The sequence below is a fragment of the Pteropus vampyrus genome, unplaced genomic scaffold (assembly GCF_000151845.1).
Source record: "Pteropus vampyrus isolate Shadow unplaced genomic scaffold, Pvam_2.0 Scaffold145, whole genome shotgun sequence".
NCBI lineage: Eukaryota > Metazoa > Chordata > Mammalia > Chiroptera > Pteropodidae > Pteropus > Pteropus vampyrus.
In genome coordinates this window covers 3,353,944-3,380,016 of record NW_011888926.1, presented here as the reverse complement: position 1 = coordinate 3,380,016, position 26,073 = coordinate 3,353,944, and the positions used below count along the sequence as shown (strand labels likewise).

Below are 26,073 nucleotides of genomic sequence, written 5' to 3'. Positions count from 1 at the left end.
TAGGTTCAAATCCCGAAATTTATTTGTTGGGTTACTTCGCGAACTGGAATTTCCTGCTTTATAAAATAAAGATAATTATAATACCTATCTCACCAGGTTGGAGTGAGAAATAAGTAAGTGTTTGGTGAAGAAGCATCCAGCAAGTGTCCGGCATACAGTAGGTGCTCAATGTGTTTATCATCTTGGGAAAAAAAAGAGATCTGAATGTAACAAACATCAGCGCCTACCACAGCTCAGGCATTTCCATGGCATCGCATTTAATATTTGCAGTTTTTCTGCCGGGTAGATTCTCACTCCCATTATACAGAGGAGGCTCCTGAGGCTCAGGGAGGGGAGGCAGCTTATTCAAGGTCATACAGGTGACAGGATATGGGGCAAAGATTAGAATGCAGTGCGTTGGGCTCCAAATCCTGATTCTTTCCAGACTCTTCTTCAACAGACAAACCACTTGGTCCCTCCCAAACCCCTTCATGGCAGAAAAGACTGCTCATAGCTTCCTGGTATCCATTTCTCAAACCTTCTTTAGGAACAGAAACTGTTTGTAGTTGGGCACATCGTAGCTCAGTCCAAAGACTACATTTCCTGACCTCCCTTTCAACTCGATGTGGTACAAGTTAGGTTTTAGCCAATGAGATGAAGGAAAAGTGCCACGCGGAACTTCTAAAGGTCTCCTTTAAAAAGAAGGGAGATTGCTCGTGAATAAATGTTTGTTAATTAAAAACAGAGGAAGAGAAGTACTATCTTCCTACCTTCCTCTTTCCTTCCTGCTTGCTGAACTAAGACAAAATGGATGGAGCTCAAGCAGTCATCTTGGGCCACATGGAGCTGTGTTGGTAGGAGAGCAAGATGATAAGTCATTATCCCAGTCCTAGGCTGCCTCCCACTTCCTCCTTCTAAATCATCAGCTCTTCTCTATTAAGCCTTTCTTTCAGCATTTAAACAGGCTCAAGCTTCTTCCAGCCTAAAAGAAAAAAACGTCCCTCAATCCCATGTTCCCTTCTTTTTTATTTTCCCAGTCCACCAATTGGGAAGAATCAGATACTCTCAAGGTCTCCATGTGTCCATTTCCCAGCCATTCCTCAATTCACTGCATCTAGGTTTCCTGCCTACCATTCTACCCAAATTGCCTGGATGAGTTAAAGACAGCTACACCTAATGAACTTCCTTCAGTTACCTTCTAATTAGACCTCTCGAAAGCATCTCACGCAGTTGCCTACATCCTCCTTAGATACTCCTCATCTTGGGTTCTGTGCTGCCTCTGCTCCCCCTGCCTTTCCAGCTGGTAGTTCTGTGTCTTTGCCAGTTTAGCCTCTGCTCTGAGCTCTAGTCCTCCCCATCGAAGCACGGACTTGACTTTATTTTTTGTATGTCTCAAAAGCACCTCAAACTCAACATGTCCAAATGGAACTCATGGTCATTCCCTTCTCCCCCACCCCCAAACCGAGCCGTTCTTGCCAGAAATCTGGAAGAATCTTTGATACATCTCTTTTCCTTGTTCAAGTCTTGACAGTTTCATCTCCTAAATGAAATCCACTCACTGCCATCACCTGGCTCAAACACTCTCATCCCTCTTCTAGAACTAGTACAACAGTCCCCTCATTGGTCTTCCCGTCTCCACAACCGTAAAAATCTGTGTTGTACACAGCAGTCAAAGGGATCTTTCTACCAATGGGATCGAGTCGATGGCTGGCTCCGAAGTCCCCAGCTTTCCGCTGTCCTGTCTGGACCCCGCATGGTCAGAGCCTGCCTTACACTCTCTTTATCTCGCTCTCCCTCCATCCGTTTCAGCCACATCGGTCTTCTGGAACACGCATACTTCTTGAACCCACACATTCCCTTTCCCCAGGTCTCATGCACTCGCGTCCCCTTCACTTGGCCGTTCCTTCCCTGTCGCTAGTTAACACCACACTCCATGCCACATCGATAAACTTCTCTGCCTAGAATTTAGCACCACTAGAAAGACTTATGTGTGTAAATGTTGTCCACCTCAATTAAATTGCTAACTTTTTGAGGGCCTGTATTGCTTGCTGCTTCACCCCTCAAGGGCCAGGCCCCATCACCCGATGAATATCTATTGAGTGAATGAATAATTCACCCTCCGCTGCTCCCACCGTATCCATAAAGAACGCTATTCGCGGGGCTTTGGGAGTCCCACCTGAAAGGCATCCGGGGGGAAGAACGCAAACAAAGAGGTGCGAGGGGGAATCACGTAAGCAAGCTTTCTTGTTATTTCCCACGAGAGAAACGGAGGGAGAGCGCGCCTGCGCACACGCTCCCCTGCGGCCGCGTCCCGCTTCGGCCGTGAGGTGGCGCTGCGTGCATGCTCCCTGGCAGCGCGGTCCTCCGGGCCGGCTTCAAGCCGCTCTAGCCGCCTTTCTCGCCTGCTCTGCTGGGAGGCGGGCGCGCCCGCGGGGGTCCCTCCAAGATGGCGGCGCAGAGGAGGAGCCTGCTGCAGAGTGTGAGCCACCGACCCGCTCTCTGGGCAGGGGGTTGGGAGCCCGGGGGGGCGGCGGGGGGGCGCCTGTCAGGTGCAGGCGCGGCTCCCTCTTCGCCTTGGGACGCCGACTTCTCGCTGGCGGGGTGTGACCGCCGCCCTCCCCTCTCCCGGGCCGGCCCCCCTCATTCCCTAGGCTGGGGGCGCGTGCGGCCCCGGGAGGCCTGCGCGTGCGCGCTGACGCGCCCGGCCGGCCCGGCCTCGGATGCCGGGTCCTAGAGTCCCCGAGCGTCAAGGACGCGTCGAGGGTGGAAGCGTTCTGGAGCCGGAAAGGAACGTGGCGCGCGGCTGCGGAGAGAGCATGGGTCACCGGTGAGCCCACCCCGGGCACCGAGCGATCGTGCGGTGATGATAAGCATAGCAACAGCCACTTGTGTACCGCTTACTACATCCCAGGCTTTGTGCCAGTTGCTTTACATTTGTAAGTTTAATTTTTATAGCAGTCCCATGAGATAGATATTGTGATTATTCCTGTTTTACAGATGAGGAAAGCAAACTCCTTGAACTTGGGATCTGCAGTGAATAGTGTCACCAGTACCTACCATCACGAGGTGCCAGGCATTCAATAAATATTTGTAAAATAATGAGGAAAGCATTTGTAGCTAGGTCCAGTGCTCAGCATTGGCCTTCCTGCCCTTTGAGGGTCTTGAAGCATCAGAATTAGAGTATAAGGGGCGACACTCAGTGCTGCATATTAATGACAGGCTTTGTGTAGACTGTGAAATTGTGCTTCCAAAATAGCAACTCCCAGTTCCGGGCCAGGGTAGCTTTCTTCCTCTCCAGGCCTTCGGCTGCCCCTCCCCCCTTTTTTACTGCTGCTTAGCAGGTTGGCCTTGTCATGGAGTTGATTAGGTAGTCCTGGCCTTCTGCTTTGTAAGCTCCCAGAGGGCAGGGCCCCAGTGTATGTCCCTATTACAGTAAACATTCCAGAAACACTGGCTGGATTGTGGCACATGCTGAAAGTGATAACTGCCGTAGGTTGACTTGGCTTGCTGAGGAGACGCTGCCAGCTTCCTTCCCCTCTAGGTGTGATGGGGCCCAAGGGACTCAGTTTAGATGGAAGATGAACTTTTCTCGCCCCAAAATGTTTTCCTGGGTGGCGGTGGAATCTTTGAAACATGGATAGGATGGTTAACTTTAAGCATGCAATATCTTGATAAAAGGCAAAGGGATGCCAGGGACTTCTGCATAAGGCCCCTCCCATCCTAATGTCGATCAAGACATTTCTGCTCACAGGGCGTCTGAGTGTGCAGGCGAGGTGCAGGGTTTCTTGTCCTGCCCTCTGCTGTCCTTAGTCTGGTGAGAGCTGCTTGGACAACATCATTCAGCGGGTGGCTGTGAGGGCTCTTAGTTTGGTTCCTAGGCCTGGAGATAGAAAGAGGAACGAGGCATGTGCCCACCTTCGCTACATCTGCGGTCCAGCTTGGGAGAAGGAGCTGCACACCACTCACACAGTGTGTAAGGCATGCTGGTGTCGATTTGCTGAAGGGCTGTGGATGGCCTGATTTGACCAGGCCGGTGGAGGCTTGCAGGAAGGGTTGAGGATTTGCCGACAAGGCTCTGGAAGGGTGCGCTGGGGCCAGAAGTGACATCCTGAGGAGTTTCACCTTTCGTCCCCAGGCAGTGTGGTACTTTAAAAAGTCTTTCGAAGAAAAGGAGAGCTTTTTTAAAGATAGCTCGTTATGTTCAAAAGAACCTAGGCTCTTTGCAGCCTGATAGAACAGTATGACTCTTGTACAGCCTTGGGCAAGTCACTTAACATTCCTAAACCTTGGTGTCCCCAATTGAGAGGACTTCCATAAGTATCGTGAGTAATAAGTGAACTAACATGTTGCACTCCTAGCCTGGCATGGTCACACTCCAGTCGTGACATTCCACCTTCAGTTCTGCTATGAGCGAATGCCTACAGTTCAGTCCCTCAAACGTCTCTGAGCACTCACTATGTGGCAGGCACCGTGTAGGTGCAGGGGACACTACCCTCATGAAGCTTATGTTCTATCTACTCTAGTGAGAGAGACTCATAGTAGACAACAGATGCGGATAATGGATGGTATAATAATATCTATAACATCTCATCAGGCGGTGCTGTGAAGAATTGTCTGGATTCACACACAGAATGGTGAGGTGCCGCTTCAGACCAAGTGGTAGGGGAAGACCTCAACATTTGTTGAGGTGAAGCGGGGAATTTGGGAGGGAGTCTTCCTGCGGAGGGAGCAGGGATGCAAAGGCCTACCCGCCTGGGGAGCGTGGAGGCGGCCAGTGTGGCCGGAGCGGAGTGCTTTGGGGAAGTGGTAGTAGCCAAGGTGCGAGGGAGCCTTGTGGATCCTGGTGTGGACTTTGGATTCTGTTCCAACTGTGATGTGAAACTCAGCTGGTTTTGGATAGGGGCATGATGCGATCCAATTAGTGATCGGAGAATGCCCTCCATCGAGAAGTGCTCGAGCGGCGAGAGTAGAAGCCTGGGACTTGCTGAGTGTGGCACTCGCAGTCGTCCAGATGCGAGATGACAGGCTCGGTCAGAGCAGTGGCAGAGGAGTGGTGAGAAGTACTGGGTTCTGGCTGTGTTTTGGAGGAAGGGCTGAAGGATCGGATGTGGGGTGTGTGTGACAGAAGAAGAAGAATCGAGAAGGACAGCAAGGGTTTGGTTGGAGCAACAGCAGTGCCCTTTATTGAAGTGAGGAATCCTGGAAGAGGCGTGCATTGGGGGCAGGAGAATCAAGAGTTTGGTTTTGCCTATAGTATTATTTACTTAATTATTTAAAAAATCAACTTGAAATCAAAATTTTTAACCGAGACGTTTCTTGAGCAACTATGTCTATAAAATTACAGGCACTATATTACTAGCCATATATTTTACTATATTACTAGCCATATATTTTTTTCTAATGTACATTGAAATAAATCTGTCCCCATCAGGCTGTCACCTATAACCATCTCATACGCTGGCAGAATGTGGCCAGCTGCTCTAGGACTCAGTAAGTGCTCCTCAATTACTAGTATCCCCTTTAAGAATGTGTTAGGACTATATTTGTAACGGAAGCATAGAGAACCTTTGATGAAAAGCCTAGTGAGAGAGGCGGGGGGCCCTAGGGTGGAGTTGGCCCCCGAGAAGTAGGGAAGGAAAAGGGGGTCATTCAGGAAGATAGAGACGGCAGCAGGCAAGGGGCATTCGAAGCTTTTTGGAGAGAAAGAACTGCTGCCCCCCACCCTGAGCCATCTTCCTGGGGGCATTATTCTCTCTTTCTGAGCTTCCTTTTAGCCTCTAAGGATTTCGGGTGCTTTCACCACAAAAACACTCGGCCTTTTCATACTATAATTTGATATTCAAGCTGTGGCCTGAACTTGCAACTATGCTTTGTCTACTTCTGCTACCCAGGAGTTTGAGATGAGTCTCTGTGGAGACTTCAATGGACTATTTTTATATGACGTACTCACATGTGTATGTGGGGAGCTCATGCGTAAATATATGTACAAAAGGTGTTTGTAACGCCCTCAGTGGGTTAAATACAGTTGGATCACTGTAGAAACTTTTAATACCGAAATATGAATTTTGGAAACTGTGTCACACAATGAAGTCAAAATTAGGCTTTTCGAAATAGCTTGCTTGCTTACCGTATTTTCTGTTAGATTTCTCATGAGAAGTTAGTTTGTAAGCCATCAGAGAGTTAAAGTGGCCATGCTCACTGTTGTAGGTACTTACTTGGCTCTGTGAGGAGCCTGTGTGAGCGTGAGACGCCCCCTCCTCAGCTCTTTCCCAGCCACGACTCACTCACGTTCTGGGGGCTGAGGCGCCACTTGCTGCTGGTGCTGGCGGGCCTGGCATTTGCGGCGTGGGAGAAAGTATGCATCAGTGTGTGCAAGGGCGGAGAGGTGGGTGGTTTTTGTGAATAGAAAATCCTGACCTTTCCGAAAATTGTTCAGAAACATGGAGGAAGGAAGTGAGAGACTTGGCAGCCTGGGGGGTTGTGATGGAGTCAGCAGTGGCCGCTTGGTACGGCTGATGCCCGTGGAGGCGGGAGGCGCGGGAGAACACGCAGCGGCGTGGGAACGATGGTGGGGCCTCCGCTGGGGTCAGGGAGGCCACGTGCTCTCTCACTCCCACGTGGGTGGTTCCGCCTGCAGTTCTCCGGCCAGCTGTTGTCGGAGGTTTGAGGTGCTGTGGGGCTGCATTCTCGGCAGGGCCTTCCACGAAAGGGGTTCTTAGGGGTAGCTGAGAAATCGCCCGCATGTCATGGGATCTAAGACACCATTAATGATAAGGACACATCATCATTTTACATACTACTGAGAAAACACACTGCTAAATGACTTGTAACACACCATCTTTAGGTGTATTAAATTGTTAAAAATATGTCTTTGAATCAGGAAATAAGATAGCTGATAAACGATACCAGGCTGCAGCATGACAGTTGCCACAAGGCCACATAGTTAAGAGCCAGTGAGCGGGGTGCCTGATGTGCATGCTGAGGCCACAGGGATAGATTTCTCAGGGAAGAAATGGTCTTGGGCTTCGTGGTCTTGGGCAATATTTTCCAGAGCCTGAGACACACACAGTGAGGTGGTTTGGTGTGTGCCATGTAAAACTCATCACTACATATTGAGGAGGTTACTTGCTTTTCAGTTCTCTTTCAAACTCTGATGATATCAAGAGAAAGATTCGGTTTGGTATAAGTATGTCCTTAACACCTTTCTGATTCTTACCAGCCTCCCTTTTTTGTTAACAGAGAACAAGGCTCCAGCTCCAAACCCACAGCAGGCAGTAGGTTCAACTACAATTTAATTTATCTTCTTTTTTTTTTTCATTTTTTATTATCTTCGAGATACGGCAAGTAATACTGCTTTTTCACTTATAATACTGAAAAAGCTTACGTTCAAAATTACATCATTTGGGTAAAAGAAAGTGTGGCGGTTTAAAGGAAAAGTAATGAAGTGGGTAATCTCTGGAAGATGTCGAGTGGAGGGCTGTGGTGTGGGAAACAGGCCCCTGGGACCGTTCAGGTCTGAGCGGGGCCTTCAGGGGGACAGGACTTGGAAAAACAGAAAGGGAGTGGCCTTGCCTCATCATGGATACTTTTTAATATGTTCTTTGAATAATTTTTTTCTTATTTCTTCTTTATTTTAACAGCAAGTCAAGTCAAATTGGCTAGGAACTCAATGCGCCAATGTGAAACAGGTAGCACTTTGCTCAGCAAGGTTCGTTCGTGGCTGTAAATAGTTTGTTTTAAAGTGTGTGTTGGTTCCTGTACCTCTAGGGTCAGTGAGTGGCCTCTTCATTTGAGGTCCTAAAATACATTAGGCTTTTCAGCAGAGCAAACCTCTGGTCGAGGTGTCACTTCATCCTGTGTTTGGTGCTGACACCTCCTGCCGGAAGTGGGTTAGCTTCCCACGCCTTCTGTTCTGGCTACAGTTTTTTAGAAATCGTTTGGAACACTATATAGAAGGCCTTATCAGTACAAGATAGAGAGCTGAGTGAGATTGTCAGTCTGTCAAAGGGTGAGATTCAAAACTATGTCAACAGGCTGGAAGGTCGGGATGGAGCCTTCAGATATAATCAAACTGATAGAAACTTAGGTTTTAAAAAATCCTTTACAGGAATGTGGTTGGGGAAGACTGACTCAGTAGAACTTCACAGCAAAATGACCTTGTTATTTAAGTTGACAGTAAGCGGGAATTTTCACGTGGAGGCTATGTGCCCATCTTTAAGTATCCAATGGTTATTGATTTTTGTGTGTTGATTTTCTATCCTGCCACCTTACTGATTTTTCTTTGAGTTAGTTTTATCATTAATTCTTCAAGGTTTCCAGGTACTGTTATATCAGCTGCAAGTAGAGATACCTGTACTTTCCCTATGCTTTCTCTTGTCCGACTATATGGGCTGACACCTTCAGTTCAGTGCTTCGTAATGGAGATAGTAGGCATTCTTGCTGTGTTCCTGATCTTAATGAGATGCCTCTTGTGCTTCCCCACTAACTAAGGTGCTCGCCTAAGGACTGATGGAAGTATACCTACAAGTGGCCTGTTAAGAAAGTATCCATTGATAACTGTTTTCTTGAGTATTTTTTATCAAGAATGAACAAAGACTCCTAAAATAAACAACAGCACTGGAGTCCATACCCATTGACCTGCACACCAATTACTAGTTAATAGAATACTGTATTTCCGAAATATTACTAGCTTAACATTACGATAATTAGATTTCGAATAAAGCATTTAAGGTTGTAGAAGTATCCAGACACTAGTCATAAATACTTTCTGAAGAACGAGGTGATTGTTAAGTAAATTGACCACTGTCATATACACAGTTTTTCTAATTTGGGGGAACTGGTTGTTCCCACGTCACCTGAGAGTGGCAGCAGCAGTCAGGACAGCGTCAGCCCACTCCTGATGGCAGCATCATGGGCGCCCATCGCGAAATGCTTTTAGGCGAATTTTTCCTGTGCCACTATGCACCTACATGGCACGTTCCTCAGTCGTACATTTGAGATCGTTTGCTATGAAAGACTAATTCAGCAGGCTTTTATAGTGCATCCCTTAATGTCGAGTGGGCCCATGAGTAATTTTTTTTTTCTCTAAATTATAACTTTGTTGCAAAGATTCAAGCCCCTGGAAGCCTTTCTCTGTCCTTTGCAGGAGTTAGATCATGGAAGCGCAAGCACAGTGATTGCTACATGGATGACAAGTTATATACATTGTGGGCAACACGTGTGTCTTGTACATCTCATTAGAGGATGAGTTCAATCCATCTTAATCTGATACTTAATCACAAACAAGAGTCTAGAAAGTATAAATGTCTTCTCCCATGCTTTAAAACAGCTGGGCCACATCAGGGGTGCTGAATTTTGGCTTCTTGTCCCATCTTTTCTGGAGGAAGACACAGGATGCTCCTGAATGGGGAGATGCATTTGTGCTTCTGCTTAATCTTATGCTTAATTTCATTCCAGTTGAAGCAGGAGACAGATCCTAGAAAAAGAAGCTTCTTTTTGAAACTTATTTGCCAGGTTGCCTGAGACATTCCTGAGGTCCTTGGTGTTGGAAGTACACTGATCAGATCTAAGACCTAGGAGATGATTGGCAAGAAATTAATTCCTTGAGAAATAATTAACTCCTTGGCAATGAACTCCTTTCTGTGGTCCGGGAGACCTTACACTGTCTCCACCTAGACAATGTGCGTATCCGTGAGTATGAACACACAGCAAGCCACTTGCCCCTGCTCACTGCAGAGGACACGTTGGCCTTCTCGTACGTCCTTAAACTTGACACACTTTATTTTCTACCTGAGTGCTGCTCCTTCTGTCTGGAAAGTTCTTTCCCCACTTTCTGAAGTAGTTCTGCTTCATAATGATTCAGGTCTGGCTTAGAGGTCACCTCCCCAGAGAGGCCTCTTCTGACCACCTCATCCAGAAGAGCCCTCCCCGCTACTCTCTGTCCCGTTAGTTACCCTGATGTACCTTCTTCATGGCGCATATCCCTGTCTAAAATTATCTTGTTTGTTTATTGTATTACATGTTTAAAGTCTCTGTCCCTAGAGAGGAGGCTTCAAACAAGGACCCAGTGTTTTCTCCACTCTGTCCCCAGTACCTGAAATAATGCCAGCCTGTCATAAATGTTCAGTAAATTTTTGTTGAATGAATGTATATTAATTGAATATACCCTAGTTGCATAATATCATATGTGGGCTCCAAAGGCTTAAGTTCACATATGTTGAGAGAGACATTTATATTGCTTTAAAATGAGACAGTCAAGATGGGAGCCAGAAATGGTTTTGTGTTACTGCGAAGCAGTTTTTTGCTGTAGCTCGACCTGAAGATTTTAAACAGCTAGTGTCACCAAGAGCTGAGCAGAATGTCAGCCCTTTTCGCTGTTTCTTTTCCCTTAGTAGGTTTCAGTCATGTCTTTTATTTTCAAAGGCTTCTAGTAGGCATTAGTAGTTTTTCAGCTCTTGTCATGAATTTAAAAAAAAAAAGATCCTATAAAGAAGGCATAAGTAAGTTTAGGGACTTAACCATGTTGACGGATTGCAAGATTCGACGTGATAAAGAAGTCACATCTCCTCAAATTGATCTATAAATTTAACATAGTTTCAGTGAAAATCCCAGCAAGATTTTTTGTAGATATAGACAAGCTGATTGTAAAATTTATACAAAAAAAAGCAAAAGAACTAGGATAGCCAGAAAGATTTTGAAAAAGAATAAAGCCAGAGGCATCCCCCCAACTCAGTTTTCAGACTTTCTATAAGACTGCGGTAATCAGGAGCATGGGATTAGTGGAAGAATCTGACCCACAGAGCAATGGAATAGAACAGAGTCCAGAAATAGATGCACACAAGTATGGCCAGTTTTTGGCAGAGGTACAAAGGCAATTCAATGAAGAAAGGATAGTCTTTTCAACAGTGTTAAAACAATCGAACATCCATGTGCAAAAAACAAACAAACAAACAAACAAACCCCAAGACATAACCCATGGACCTAAACCTTCTGCCTTATACAGAAATTAAAATGAATCACAGGTCTAAATGGAAAGCTAACACTTTCAGAAGAAAACATAGAATATCTCTGTGACCTGGAGCTGGGCAAAGAGTTCTTAGACATGACACCAAAAGCATGAACCATGAAAGAAGAAAATTGATAAAATGGATTTCATCAAAACTGAAAACTTTTGCAATGCAAAAGACACTATTAAGTGAGTGAAATGACAAGTTGCAGACTGGAGAAAATATTTGCAAATCACATATCCAACAAAAGACTTTTATCCAAAATGTATAAAGAATTCTCAATACTCAACAGTCAACAAAACAAACAACCCGATCTAAAAATAGACATAAGATTTAGACACTTCACCGAAGAAGAAATGTGGATGGCAAATAAGCACATGAAGATATGCTCAACATCATTATTTGCCGTTAGGGACATGCAATTAAAGCCACAATGAAATACCACATACCTCTTACAATGTCTAAATTTAAAAAAGAAAGGGTACCATGTGATGAGGATGTGGAGCCACTGGAACTCTTCTGCAGTGCTGCTGGGAATGCAAATGGTCCACCACGCCAAAAGTTTGGCGGCTGCTTACTAAGTTAAACGGTCTCACTCCTGAGTCTTTACTCCAGAGAAATGAAAAATTGTGTTCACACGAAAACCTGCTCGTGAATCCTTATAGCAGCTCTCTTCATAACTGCCCCAAACTGGGAACAGTCCAGACGTCCTTCAGTGGATGAATGGATGAATGTGCTACATACATGTGATGGGACACTGCTCTGCAATAAAAGGACAAGCTGTTGATGCCGGTGACACCGTGAATGGATCTCAGAGGCACAATGCTGAGTGAAAGAAGCCAGTCTCAAAGCTTATGTACTTAAAGACCTAGAGTGTAGTGGTAGTCGCCAGGGGCCGGGGGAGGGGAGGATGGGAGTTTGTGTTTCGTGGGTATAGAGTTTCAGTTTGAGACGATGAGAAGAGCTCCAGGGGTGGACGGTGGTGATGTTCGCACAGCAGTGGGCGTGTATTTAATACCATGGGACTGTATACTCAAGATGGTAAATTTAACGTAATATGTTTTTTCTCAATAAAAAAACCGGTTGTGTACTGCCTAATTTATGACATTCTCGCAAAGACGGTATAGTGAGGGAGCACAGGTCAGTGGTTGCCAGGGGAGGGCGTGGCTACAAAGGGGCAACGGGAGGGCATGTTTGGGATGATGGGGCTGTTCTGTGTGTTGATTGTTAAAATCTGAAGACCTGCACACTGAAAAAGAAAATCAGTTTTACTCTACGTGTTGATTCAGAAGTGAAAACAAACTCCCACTCCCTGCAGGAGTCGCCCCAGGGTGCACAGCACAGAACCGAGGGGAAGGATGCACGCAGCATTAACGCGATTAAGACGAAAGAGAAGCCGTCGGGTCGCCCCGATCAGTATGCAAATAAGATGGAGTTTGCCACAAAAACTAACCACAGGCTTTTTACATATCTTGATTGCAGAAGCCTGTTGCAGTGATTTTCACATCCTTTTTTGAAGGTTGCTACTGCTGACTTGTAAGAAGTCACGCCCAGCACTGGTCTTTATTCGTATTTCAGAAAGTTTTCGATCCCAGCTTTATTCTTCTTGCGATGGAACTTTGATTCTCCGTTGTTTGCGTTAGCTGCAGTTCCCGCAGTGGTCCTGGGGACGCCCTTGTGAACCAGGCACCGTTCTCAGGTGGGGGTCGCGTGGGGGCTGGGTGTGAGGCAGTGGATCGTGTCTGGGCCTTGCAGCAGAGTGCACCCTAAGGAGACTTGGGAAATTCAGATTCTGGGCTGGGGCCTGGCCGGGAGAGCGGGGGGAGGGGTTGTTAAAACTCCGTCGTGGTCATTTTACTGAGGGCCTGCTTTGAGATGGTGGGTAGAATGGGAGCCAGACACAGGCAGGCAGGAGCGAGGGAGCCAGGGTTAGTAGGAGTACACGGGAAGGCCGTCAACCAAGCCTGGGGACGATCTTCCCTGAAGGAAGACTTCCTAGAGCTGGTGACTCTGGCGCCAGAGTCCGGAAGGGCGGGGAGAATTGCTAGAAAGGACAAGGAGGGCGCGCCACATGGAGGGCGAGAGTGGACCGTGGAGGGGATGGTAAAGCCTTTGGTACAGGTGGAGAAGGTGTGGCGGGCAGCGGATGGGAGAGGACACAGTGGAGCAGGGACCAGGGGTGGAGGCATCAGTGCCAGGGACAGTGACCGTGCCTAAGGCAGGCTCGTGAGTCGATTCCTCAAGGCATGGTCCTGGGCTACCTGAATCGGTCACCTGGGAGGGGCTGCCTATGGTGCAGACCTCCAGGGCCCCTCCAGGTCAGACATTCTGGCTATGGGACCTAGAAAGCTGCAGTTTTAACCAGTGCCCAAGGGACTGGAGTCAGAGCCTCCATAGTGAGAGGCGGGGACCCACCGAAGAGTTTTTTACCAAGAATTATTGTGTGTGGGTCTCGTTCATGTTGTGGAACAGCTCGCTCCTGGAAACCACTGCTGAACCTTGCATTTGGGAATTCTGGTCTTTTTTGGATTTCCTGGGGGACAGGTTTGTGGATTAGCCACAAAAAGCAGACCCTCTGGTGGTGTCTGTTCACACAGCGTCATTGATTTCCAGAAGGAAGTAGAACCTTGTGTAGGGCTCTGGGCCTGCTGGGTTTTTGTTGGGGCAGAAATAGGCGAGGCGGGGTCTGCCCTGGAGGAGGTGACACTTCACGCTTTCCCGTTGTCCTCCCCAGGAGCAGCAGCCAAGCTGGACGGACGACCTGCCGCTCTGCCACCTCTCTGGGGTGGGCTCAGCCTCCAACCGTAGCTACTCCGCTGATGGCAAGGGCACTGAGAGCCACCCGCTGGAGGACAACTGGCTCAAGTTCAGGTGAGGAGCCAGGAGCACTCTTCCGGGCACCGGAAGTCGTTTTGCACCTCTCTCACGTGGGGCTTGCCAGTGGGGCGTTGCCCATGGCAGGTGGCGTCTGCCGCTATCCCTTCCATGTCCAGACCTCAGACCAGCTTAGGGCCTGCCACAGTGGGACAGGGAGCATCCCTGAAGGTCATGGCCAGAGTGGAATGATGGCAGAAATGGGGGGACCCAAGTGGACACCTGAAGCCACAGCTGTTGTATCTTTGGTCTCCCCCAGTTCCTTGCCCTCCTCCCTCTCCACTGTATAACTGGCATCACTTCTGTGAGCCCTTGGTCTCAGGTCACCTCCTGCCTCTCTCTCTGCCAGGAGTGAGAACAATTGCTTCCTGTATGGGGTCTTCAACGGCTACGATGGCAACCGGGTGACCAACTTCGTGGCCCAGCGGCTGTCTGCAGAGCTCCTGCTGGGCCAGCTTAACGCCGAGCACGTGGAGGCCGACGTGCGGCGTGTGCTGCTGCAGGTACTGGTGCTCGGGCAGCCGACGGCAACCCAGGTGGACTGTGTCCCCCAGGAACTTGGCCCTGCGACTGTGAAGGGCGGGCTTGGCCAGAGCTGGCCTTAAGACCCTGCCAGCTCATTTCTGTCCTGCAGAGAACCCAGCTCTGGGAGCCTCTCCCAGCAGCAGGGGCACCCCACTTCCGGGGAGTCTAAGACTGGCAGCTAGCAGCGGTCCTTCCCACCCCTGCAGGGTTGGTTTTTGGGGAGGTGGTCCTGGGGAACAGGGAAGTAGGGACGGACCCTTGGACAAAGGGGTAGAGTGGGGGCTGATTTAGGGTGACTTGAGATGGTCCCTTTCCTTCGGGCGTGGCTCAGGTGCTCGGCCTCTAGTCGCCGCCAGCACCCCGGCCTCGCCACCTCTCTTTGTCCAGTGGCCTTTGCCAGCTCCGTGCTTCTGCTTGCTGCTCTTTTGGAGGCTTCTTCCTGGCATCTCCTTTTGGAAGTACATCTGGGGTCACTTAGTTTGGATGAGGAGGATGGACTCCTGTTCCTCGACAGTAGTGTTCCCAACTGTCCTCCTGCCTCAGCGCCTGAGGGCCAGAGCACCCTCCCGGCCTCGGGGCTCTGGGCCAGGGATTCTCAGCCTGGCCCCCCGGGAAAGGCAGCAGCGTGAGCAGTGTCCACGGGCCAGCAGGATATAGTAATGACACCAGTGGTCATCGATCTAGACTTGCGCTGAGCCAGGTGCTGAGTGCTCAGTCGCCCTCAGAACAACACTTATCTCTGTTCATAGATGAGGAGACCGAGACTGCCAGCTGGCAAGTGGCAGAGCTGGAATTCATCCCCAGGTGGCCTGGTTCCAAACCTGTGCTCTTAACCTCTGCGCTCTTAACCTTAGCCTCTCTGGTCCCTGCAGTGCCGTCACATGAGGACCTGCACGTAATACGATTTGTTGCTATTACTAGGGGGTGTTTCAGCATCAGGTGGCAGTGGTGTTTTGAATTGGCCTTTGCCCTGACACCTGTTCCTCTCTGTCCTCTTTGTCCCTCAGGCCTTTGATGTGGTGGAAAGGAGCTTCTTGGAGTCCATCGACGATGCTTTGGCTGAGAAGGCGAGCCTCCAGTCCCAGCTGCCAGAGGTAACCTCTCCAGCCTGCTTCCCGGGAGAAGCTCGTCAAGGCCAGCTTTGCTAGGAACAAGGACTCGTCTGCCATGTCACTCCCAGGCCAGAGCAGCAGGAGTTAGGGAGACAGTCCCTGACTCTGAGTTTACCCTCCGAGGGGCCTCCCTAGCCTGCTCTCAGCAGCCTTCAGCTCATCATGGGGTGGGTAGTGAGGGGTATGAGGTAAAGCCCTTCCAGGTCAGTCCTCGAATCTGTCCGCAGCCTTGTCACCTACCCACCCACATCACCTACCAGCATTTTCAGAGCCGACAGGACAAGTTAGGTTACCGCTAACCTTCCTGGCATAGCCTGCTTAGAGCTGCAGTGCAGCTTTTGGCCTGCTCTGACCCCCAGTGATGGCTTGTAGGGTGTCCCCCAGCACCAGCTGCCTCCTCAGTATCAGAAGATCCTCGAAAGACTCAAGGTGTTGGAAAGGGAGATTTCAGGAGGGGCCATGGCCGTCGTGGCGGTCCTTCTCAACAACAAGCTCTACGTCGCCAACGTAGGTGAGCCACCTGTTCGTCTCAGGGTGGGGAGGGCTGGGAGAGGTCAGCTTTGGGGATCTGGGAGTCTTTTGGGCAGTCTGCTGTCCAGGCACGTAGGACCCGCAGCCCAAGTCTTCCGAGGCCATCGGACGGGTTTCTGTTACCCCACGGGCGTCTCGGTCCCAGTGTGGAGTTAGAAGTACTGGCCGGGAGGTACGCGCCCTGGCCTTAGTCCCCGTGTCGCCCCCGACTGGCTTGTGGCTCTGGGGGAGTTTTGTCCTCTATCCGTGTTGCTTTAGTGGCTGCTGCTTTTGAAAGATGATGCCAGCTGCGGAAGACCCACTCAGCATCCCATGAAGGGTGATAAGATGGCTGGGTGTGGGCCAGAGGATGAGGGGCCACGGGGACATTTTCGTGGGATTTGTGGGCAAGAGGCAACCATCTGGGAGCCTGAGAAGGCCGTATCCCCGATGTGCAGATTACTGCAGGAGCTCTGCAGAGACCCCACTGATAATTTCCCTCTTCTCTTCCTTCTTTCCTAAAGATTTCATGGTGGAAAAAATTAAAAATGTATAGGACTAGAGTGACCAGCATTTAATGACTCCCGTCTACCCATCCCCAATAGTTATCACCTCGTGGCCAGACTCATTTAATCTACAGCCCTTTGTCCCCACATTGTGAGGAAGCAAACCCCAGACATCATGGCATGGTATCTGTAAATATTTTAGTGTGTCTCCCTAGAGAAAAGATCTCTTATGAAAATCATAACCATACTCATCCTAAGATGGCACTGGAAAAGCTTAACCTGATTCCCTAACATCGTCAGCTCTCCTTGACGGGTGACTCACCCAGTGGTCCGAGCCTATTTTCTTTGCTAGTTTCAGGGCTGCCCACATGTGAGATGCCTGCCTTGTCTCTCTGCCCCCTTCCCCACCCCAACATGGTCTCTTCCTCCCTCCGCTCCCCCTCTGCTCAGCTGCTCACATTCTGCTGCAGGTACCAACCGTGCCCTTTTATGCAAATCCACGGTAGATGGGCTGCAGGTGACACAGCTGAACGTGGACCACACCACGGAGAACGAGGATGAGCTCTTCCGCCTCTCACAGCTGGGTGAGTGGGGGACATGTGCCAAGGGCTCAGTAGGGGAGGGCGACCCCGCGGCTCACCTTCGCCCTCTTCTGGTGGTCGTGCAGAGAGGGGTGAAGTGGACAGGCTGTAACTTTGGGCTTGGGACCAGCCCGTCTGGGTTGACTCCCAGTTCCACCGCTTACTAGTTGGTGATGTTTGGAACTTACCCAAGTTTTCTATGCCTCAGTTTCCCCATCTGCATATGAGATAATAGTAACACCTACCTCAGGACGTGGTGAGCATCGAAGGAGTTAATTAATGGGTGTAAACTGCTTCCAAGAGTTCCTGGATGCGCACTGTTACTGGTGGAGGCTGAGAGGCCACAGAAGCCCTGACATCAGCCACTGCCACAGCAGCTCCCTCCCTTCCCAGGCAGCTGTGCTGGGGGTGCCAGATCTGGAGACTGTGGAGGAGGGGCTCCGAGTGAGGGGGTGTTCTGATGGGGATGGAGACCGAGGACATGGGGGGGACAGTCAGCTGTTTTCCCAGGTGCCTGAAGTGACTTCATTTCCTGTTCTTTGGGTCGTCAGCACCTTGTTCATGGATGTGTGCATGTCCCCTTCTTTTTGTTCTTCAATACGAACAAGATCTGGGATTGTCGTGTTGTTCTCCCCTGGCAGGTTTGGATGCAGGAAAGATCAAGCAAGTGGGGGTCATCTGTGGGCAGGAGAGTACCAGGCGCATCGGGGATTACAAGGTCAAATACAGCTACACTGACATCGACCTACTCAGGTAGGTGGCTGGCCCAGCTGCCCCCTGTCTGAGACAGAAGCAGATTTTAAGCTCTAAAGACAGAAGATGCAGTTGAGGTAGCTCAGAACCCAAGGAGACTCTTCTTCCTCCTGGAGAGGTTGATATGGCACCTAGACCAGCAGGCCAGGAGTCAGGCTGGCAAGGGATCAAGTGGAGAGCTAGGCCAAAGCCAAGGGCAGCAACCAGTGCCTAAGGCCTGCAAGAGAGCTGACCTCTACTGACGGACCCTCAGAGTATTTCCAGACGGTCCAAATGCTGTTGCCAGGAGCGTCTGAGCTGCCTGGCGTGGATAGGGACAGACCTAAGGCCTGTTAGTTGGTGCCGTCCATGGCTAGGGCTAGGGCAGAGGTACAGGACAAATCCTGTAGTTCGCTCCGAGGACACCTCTCTTCTGGCTGCCGCCCAGTGCTCATAGCAGCAATGGGCAGTGGTAGTAATTGTGGTCCTTTGTCGTGCCAGCCCGTGCACAGCTCTGCACATGCATTCTGTTATGCAGTCTTCACGCAGGTGCTGGGCGCCGGGTACCATTCCTGCCTGAAAGGTATTTTCGTATGAGGAAACTGAGACACGGTGACATTAATTTGCCTACTTGGTGACAGGGCTAGCTGTGAGCTGAGGCAGGACTTGAACCCAAGCAGCCTGAATTCTGAGCATGCGTCTTTAACGTTGATCGGAAAATTAGGCTTGTGCGTGTGCATAAGGTGTCCATTATGGCATTTAACGTCACAACCAGAGCTATGGATGTATGCCAGAGACCCCGTCACCAGAGGGCAGGCTTCATCATGTCTTAGGAAGAGTGAGTTAGAACTCCTTACTCTCACAAGATTTAGGCAGTTGAATTTGCAACCTTTTGTCTCTAATTTGTGGGATTTTGTTGCTTTATTGGAAAGTACATATGTGGTTTAAAACAGTTCAAACAGTGCCAGGGATATATGTGTGAAGTGTATCTTCCTCTCCAAGCCGAGACTTGTTCCCCAGAAGCTGCTAGTTTTTTGTGTATCTCACCCAAAGTTTCTTTGTGCATGCGTGTAACACCTGTGTGTGTGCTTCTGTGGGGGTGAGCATCCTTTTCAAAACACCCACAAGTGCCAGCATGTGCTTTCCAGTGTCCTGCACCTCACTTTTCATTAGGTGCCCATGCGTCCCTTCCTGCACACCTGGAAGTTAGGCCGGTGGCATTCCTGGCGACAGCGGCTAAGGTTCCAGCGTGTGGCTGTGTCAGCACTCACCTGCGGAGTATTTCCAGACTGTCCAAATACTGTTGCCAGGAGCGTCTTAGACTTGCCTGTGTGCACGTGCACGTACAAGAACTTTCTGACGCTTATAGCTCTGGTGGTGCATCAGAAAATGACCCCTGTGCGGATGGAGAGTGTGGGTGTGGTCTGAGTTGGGTTGACACTTGTTCTGGAGGAGACCAAGAGAAGTGGGCTTTTAAAAGTGAATCCCACCCTCCTGCTGTCCCACCCCCACCCCGCCACTGCCCGGGCTCCGTGGACGGGAGATGCAGCATGGAACCAGAATTTGGCATTTGACCTTTGCCCTCTGACCCCAGCTGCCCACTAGCTTTTCTGGCCCTCAGAGCTTGATTTTAGTAGCTCCCCTCAGAAGACAGGTCTGTTTTTCTGGTTTTCTCTTCTCTCTCTCTCTTTTCCTCTTGTCAGGTATGCGTTTTATTTCACATGCTGGGGTGGAGTCTTCCCTTAGAATAAATGTCCCTTGGAGGCCGTTCCACACCCAGCTCTCCCCTCCACTCTCTTCCCCCAGCACTGCCAAGTCCAAGCCGATCATCGCAGAGCCCGAAATCCACGGCGCACAGCCCCTGGACGGGGTCACCGGCTTCCTGGTGCTGATGTCCGAGGGGCTGTACAAGGCCCTGGAGGCCGCCCACGGGCCCGGGCAGGCCAACCAGGTGAGCTGGGCCCAGGTGCAGCGCAGACCACCAGCATGTGGAGCGGCGGCTCCCTTGGGGACCCAGCCAGGGCTCTGATTCACTCATGCCCTCACCGGACATCTTCTCTGGGTTCGAAGCCCTAGAGCACCCATCCCATCCAAAGCTTCGCTCTTTCTGGGCTCGAGGCTTCCCTGGGTAAGCCTGAAGGGCAGCGGTGAGGTGGACGTGAACTTCCATGGGCTGCGTGGCTCTGGAGACTGTGGTGGAAGGGTCCTGGGTTGAGGAGGAGAGTGCAGAAGTGTCGCCTGGCATAAGGAGTGCTAGCCACGGAGTTGTGCTGGCCACGTCCGAGTCCCACTCCACCACTTCCTGCCCTGCCCTCTCTCAGCTGCGACAGTTTACTGTTTGTTCTCGTCTCTAAGATGGGGACAGTAACATCCACCTGTGTGGGACTGTGGTGACAGGTGCGACAAACGTAGGCCCTCAGCCAGTGGCAGCTGCTTATTTCTCCTACACCTTGGAGAACATGTCAGACAGTTGTCACTGAAGCAGTCACTTCAGGGGTGACTTTGAGAGGAAGCTGCCTCTACCCGACCTTGGATTGCTGGGTTGGTCAGATAAGTTCAGTTCCTGTTTCTCCTTCCATCTGTGACGATTGTAGGAACATAACCTTTTCTGCTTCGTCCCTTGATTAAAAAGTATGAAGAGAAAGTCTTGTATGCTTAACTTCTCCTTGATTCCTGTGTTCAAGGTTTCCACCTATTTTATCATCCCCCCCGGTAGCCTTGGACCCTAGAGGGGGCAGCGGCTCACCGCCACATCCCGTGGGGGCTCACAGAGTGCAGGATCTGGCCTGAGGTGACATAGCTGATCAGTGAGGGAGCTGACCCCACCCTGACTAGCCCCAAGTCATTTCCCGTCACCTGCCCCTGCCTCCTCCCTCTAAGAGACTCTGGCCGGCCGGCACGCGGAAGGGTTTGTGTTTGTGTTTGTGATTTTACCATCAACGTGATCTTTTTCTTTTTCTCTTCTCTGATCTTCACAATAGAATTATACAGTAGCTTCTACTGGGTTCTAGAATACACTGGACAGTGGACTTCACTGAGGGTAGGGACCCTGTCTTCATTCTGTATCCCCATTTTCTGACAAAATTGGCACATTGTTGCCTACAATAAGTTCACTCCCGGAAAGAAGGCTTAATAATCAAGACAATTTGTACTGGGCTTTTTGTAGTCCCCAGAGTGCCCTCACGTCCATAGTGTTATTTAATCCTCATAATAACCCAGTGCAGTGGATACGTCCCCATTTTATTGGTGTGGAAGCCACAGTCAGATCGCAAGGTCCCATTTTTTTCTAATGAGAAAGTTCCAGAAGGATTATCCTGAAAACCTTGAAAAGCTCAAATTGCATATGTGGCTGGTGGAGACTTCCTTCACCTGCTTGGCTGGTGACCCCTAAGTGACCCGATTAGGCTCTGGCATCATGGCGCATAGTCCCTGGGACCCCTTGTTGCTCATCAGGTTTTCGTCCCCTTTCCCCCAGGAGATCGCCGCCATGATTGACACCGAGTTCGCCAAACAGACTTCCCTGGACGCAGTGGCCCAGGCTGTGGTGGACCGGGTGAAACGTATCCACAGTGACACCTTTGCCAGTGGTGGGGAGCGTGCCAAGTTCTGCCCGAGGCACGAGGACATGACCCTGCTGGTGAGGAACTTCGGCTACCCGCTGGGCGAAATGAGCCAGCCCGCAGCGTCCCCGGCCCCAGGTGAGTGTGGTGCGGAGGGGAGACGCCCCAGGAGGCCAGTGGGGCCCGGTTGGGTGCAGATTGGATGCAGAGTGGCTGAGGCCCGGCCTCACTGCCAGCATTGGAGGTGGAGTCAGGAGGCCTGGCTTTGAGCAGTTCTAATCCGGACTCTGACTTTCAAGGTCTCTGAGCTGCCTTTGTTTGTTTTTCCCTTGTGTCTGTTGAATGAGGAAATGCCGTTTGCCCTGGCCGCCTCTTAAAGACCTGGGTGCAGAGTACTGGCAGAGCCACCAGGCCACACGATAGAGAGGAGGGCGCGCACCGGCCGAGAGCCTCCCTGCTCTGTGCCCAGCACTTGGCCCGTGTGTTTCCTGTGGTCCTCATACCAGCCCTCAGAAAGACGACGCCCCCTTTACAGAAAGGGAAACTGAGGGTCTAGAAGGCAGAGACCTGGCGAGGCTAGGCATGTGGACAGAAGGTCCCCGAAGGCTGGCGTGTCCTTGGGCCATGTCGGGCTGGGGGCGGACACTTTACTTCCTGCGTTTTTCGTTCTGGAATCAAGTTGCTGGGGAAGCGACAGGTCGGTTCCTTCTGCAGTCCCTCCCGGCGCCGCTTAGCGTCCCCACATCCCGACGTCCAGACCTGGGCTGCATTTCCTTTTTCTCTTTTCAGACAAGCCTTAGCACTCAGGCGTGCCCACGTGGATTTGTTCTCCCGCGGGCACCAGGCTTAGGAGGTCCCCCAGCTCGTTAGTGCAGCCATGTTTTTGTTGGGCCTGCTTCAGCTAGTAGCACACTCATGCTCAGGAGTGAAGCGTCACCCCAGGAAGCCAGACAGTGACCCTTCCTGGTTCTCCTGCTTTGAACACCAGCAGCGCAGTGTTGCCGAGTGGAGGCCCCTGTCCAGCCTGGAAGTGTCTCCGCCACAAGACCCTCTCTCTCTGTCCCAAGGGGCAGAGGGCCTGCAGCTTGGGGAGCCAGGCCGCCTCTCCTCTTAGCCCTCAGGTGCCGCCCCCATCAGTCCTGTCCCCACCACCCAGCCGCTCCCGTGACCCACCCCTCTCTCCCTCCCATGGCCACAGGAGGACGCGTGTGCCCGGTGTCTGTGCCTTACTCGAGCGCCCAGAGCACCAGCAAGACCAGCGTGACCCTCTCCCTCGTCATGCCCTCGCAGGGCCAGCTGGTCAACGGGGCCCACAGTGCTTCCACCCTGGACGAAGCCACTCCCACCCTCACCAAGTAAGCCGTGTCCCCCAGCCCAGCCACTCAGGCCCGCCCCCTGGGGGTAGCCCCTGTCTGAGCAGGAGTGCCGCAGGGCCCAGTCCTGTGGCCGAGTGATCTTGGGTGAGATACTCTGAGGTGCCCGGGGGTCTCGTACCTCTGAGAGCCCCCACCTTCCTTCCTGGGGAGGCCTCCGTAGATGCTGAGGCAGGAAAAGGAAGCCCAACAGATTCCAGCAGCTCACTGAAGCTGGACCTGGGGGCGCCGCAGGTGTCTGGGGCGGAGTGGGTGAAGCAGGCCAGGAGGGTCAGGCGGCCATTTTGACAGCCTGCTGATCATGGTTTCTTTTGGGTCCTGTGTATTTTCATTGAGTGGGAAGGTACTCTTATTCTGTCTTCCCCCGTCTGTAAGCATGTGATGTAGGGTGGCCTTCCTGATGGCAGCCATGCTTGAAGGCCATTGTTTTGCTTGTACTGGCTTGTCAGAGCCAGGCTCTCTGACTAAAAGGTCTGATTTTAGTTTTGAAGTGAGTTCTCTGGTTTAAGGCAGGGGAAGGGAGGAAGCAGCAGGGGTCTGGTGCCTGGGGGTGGGTTGGGCCGGCCCCTCCTCACTGCAGACCTACCCGCAGGTCTGGTGTGTGTTCTGCCCGCTTTGCTTCTGTGGAATGTGCCCCCCACCTCACCACACCGCATGGGGAGGCCAGGATCTGGTCTCCACATTCCAGCCCTGCACAGAACAATAGAGATGCCACACACAGCCCACTCAGGATGTGGCCAACTGGAAGGGTCATGAGGAAGGGAGTGGTCCTGTCTCCCTCTGCCTAGAGGGAGCCTTTCCCTTCCCCGCCCACATGCGGCTTCTGCTACCGCCCCTACCATGGGCTGGAGGGGCCCGTCGGCCCATGAGCAGTGGCATCCCTGGACCATGGTATGGGCGGCCTCCCCAGCCCTGCAGGGCTGCCCAGAGGGAGCCACCAGCTGTGTCCACAAAGGTGGAACGTGACAGCAGTGGTCCCAGACCAGGCAGGGGAACCAGCTGTCCTATGCCTCTAAGGCCCTGGGCCCCTAAGCAGCCCCTCCCCTCAGCCTGGATCTGAGCATTAGTTGGGCCTCCCTGTGGGCTGGCCCGGTGCTGGGTGCTGGGCACTGGGCAGTGCTGGAAGTTTGCAGGACCGTGGACTAGCTGGTGATTCCCAGCTGTTAACGTGTCCTGTGAGAGGGAGCTCTGAGAACGTGGGGGACCCATCCCCACCTGGCCAGCGAGAGGGGAAGAAGAAGCGGGTAAGGCAGGTTTTCTGGGAGAAGAGCCCCTGGCCTGTGACCAGTGGGCTGCGGGTCAGGGTGGATTCGGAGGGATTGGCGTGGGTGACTCCAACGCAGAGCTGCTCCGAGCAAGCAGACGAGCCCGGTCCTGCACAGTGGCCAGTGGCCATACGTGGTTATCGGGTGCTGGAACTGAATGGTCCATTTTAATTTTAGTTAATTCAAATAACTAGATGGCTAGAGCTTGAGAAATCCATTCGACTTTTCATCTCCTTCTAAGAACATGTGGCTGGGCTGGCACTTGTGGTCACCTTTGTCAGAGAGGCCTGTGCCCTGAGGCAGAGGCCCCTCTGTTCCCAGGCCGGAAGCCAGGGCCCCTGACTGACTGTCTCCCCTTTTGTCCCTGCAGCCAGAGCCCAACCCTGACCTTGCAGTCCACCAACACGCACACTCAGAGCAGCAGCTCCAGCTCGGATGGGGGGCTCTTCCGCTCCCGGCCCCCCCACTCCCTCCCGCCTGGGGAGGATGGCCGCGTAGAGCCGTACGTGGACTTTGCTGAGTTTTACCGCCTCTGGAGCGTGGACCATGGCGAGCAGAGTGTGACGACGGCACTGTAGCCCAGGCCAGGGAGTGCAGCCCTAGCAGGATCTTGCATTGGGGACAAGGGGGCCCACCTTTGGGAAAGGATGGGCTTTTTCCTGCCAGTTACTTATGCCGTGGGGGCCAGTGGGTGCCCAGTCCTCAGCCTGCACCACACTCTCACCCCCCAGCTCTTGGTGCTGTAACGAATATTCTCTCAGAGTGCCAGTGCAGACTGGACCCCTTGGGTATACCTTGTCACTGCACAGGGGCTGGAGGCCACTCCCTCAGGCAGCCTCAGGCAGGACCATCGCCGTTTCTCAGGACGAAGGGCATGAGTGTGGAAGCTGGGCCGCCCAGGAAGCCTACCATGTGGGGCAGCATGTGAAGAGGCTCTGCTGTGCCCCTGCATGTCACAGGCCCAGCAGCCACTGCTTTCTCAAGGCCGCTTCCCTCCAGCCACCACGTCTCCTGGAATGGCCTGTGACCACTGAGCAGTTGTTCCCTCCTCCTCCAGCCACCAGGGTGGAACCCCGGTTGGCATCTGCACTTGTCCCTGGCCTCCGTCCCTGGGCCTGCCCAGGTTGTTTTCAGTGGTAAACACTGGGCAAGGCCAGGGAGGTGTTGGGGACCTGGGATGGCTGCAGAGGGGCAGGCTGGCCTGGGCCCTGAGTGGAGCGCTCGGTGTGTGCTCTCTGCCTCCTATTAGCAGAGGAGAAGCAGGCCCAGGAGGTTCCCGACTTGCCCACGTCACCGGTCTGTGGTGGGGCAGAACTTGGACCTTCTGTTGGTCCCCAAAGCTTCTGCGGCCCCCTCCCCAGTTCCCAGCCTCCTGCCCCATGAGGCCCTGGACATCTCACCAGGGACCGGCCGCTCTGCCCAGCTTCCAGTGTGCTTGGTCTCTGGAAAGTCAGAAGCCAGTTCCAAGGCCCCGCTCGCTGTGTGGTCCCGGAATACGGCTCCCTAGGGAGGCACAGCACGAGCCGAGGAAAAGCGCGTCTCGGCACAGTGTCACCCCCTCCACTACGAAGCCATCTCTGTTCTCCGGGTGAACGGATTTAAAATTAGCCACAAAGTCTTGGGAACAAAAGGGTTTCTCTCCCAAGAATGTCTCAGTGATGCTGTGTGGTCTCTAGGAATAGAAGCACTTTTTTACCGCAGTAAAGAAATGATAAATGGGGTGTCATCCGTCGTGGTGTTGGTCGTGCTTTTACTCCTGGCTCGTGTGACTCACAGTGGCCCTGGGAGGTAGATGCCACCTCTCGTCCTCCAGCTCCCCAGGCTGGGGGTGGCAGCACCGGGAGGGGAGCTGGCCTCCCGACGGGCCCCGGCACTGCCGCCCTCAGCCTGGGGGGGGCGCGGGGTTGTCTGGCATCCCCCAGGTCCCCGCGGATCTGGAGAGGATGCCGATTCGTGCTGCAGGCCAGGTCCTCCAGGCCCGCCGGCCATGGCAGAGCTGTGCTGCGGCCCCCACTCTCCCCGAGTGGGAGGGGCGGTGTGGCCCGCAGAG

The 26,073-nt window shown here is 52.1% G+C and overlaps 1 protein-coding gene and 1 long non-coding RNA gene across 3 annotated transcripts; one reads left to right on the top strand and one right to left on the bottom strand.

Moving 5' to 3' along the window:
* On the bottom strand, window positions 1-2,261 carry LOC111745019. Of its 2 annotated transcripts, XR_002782455.1 has the most exons (3): window positions 2,156-2,261; window positions 750-825; window positions 1-671 (listed from the first exon to the last, which is right to left on the bottom strand). It is a non-coding gene; the product is annotated as an uncharacterized LOC111745019 (long non-coding RNA). The 2 variants fall into 2 exon arrangements; XR_002782454.1 differs by having other exon boundaries at window positions 1-825; window positions 2,156-2,259.
* Window positions 2,262-2,343: 82 nt separating this feature from the next.
* On the top strand, window positions 2,344-25,751 carry TAB1 (TGF-beta activated kinase 1 (MAP3K7) binding protein 1). The gene is made up of 11 exons (XM_011369096.2): window positions 2,344-2,458; window positions 13,720-13,856; window positions 14,209-14,362; window positions 15,392-15,478; window positions 15,869-16,007; window positions 16,983-17,096; window positions 17,735-17,846; window positions 19,632-19,776; window positions 21,301-21,523; window positions 22,584-22,740; window positions 24,394-25,751. The coding sequence occupies exons 1-11, from the start codon at window positions 2,426-2,428 to the stop codon at window positions 24,599-24,601; spliced, it is 1,509 nt and encodes a 502-aa protein (XP_011367398.1). The 5' UTR covers window positions 2,344-2,425; the 3' UTR covers window positions 24,602-25,751.
* The last annotated feature ends 322 nt before the right edge of the window (window positions 25,752-26,073 follow it).

What these genes read in the sequence shown, in the direction of transcription:
- TAB1 (XM_011369096.2), top strand. Translation starts at nt 2,426, where the DNA reads ATGGCGGCGCAGAGGAGGAGCCTGCTGCAGAGT. An exon ending in TCCAGTCCCAGCTGCCAGAG is followed by an intron (nt 15,479 to 15,868) that starts GTAACCTCTCCA and finishes GATGGCTTGTAG; the next exon opens with GGTGTCCCCCAGCACCAGCT. An exon ending in CGCAGCGTCCCCGGCCCCAG is followed by an intron (nt 21,524 to 22,583) that starts GTGAGTGTGGTG and finishes CCATGGCCACAG; the next exon opens with GAGGACGCGTGTGCCCGGTG.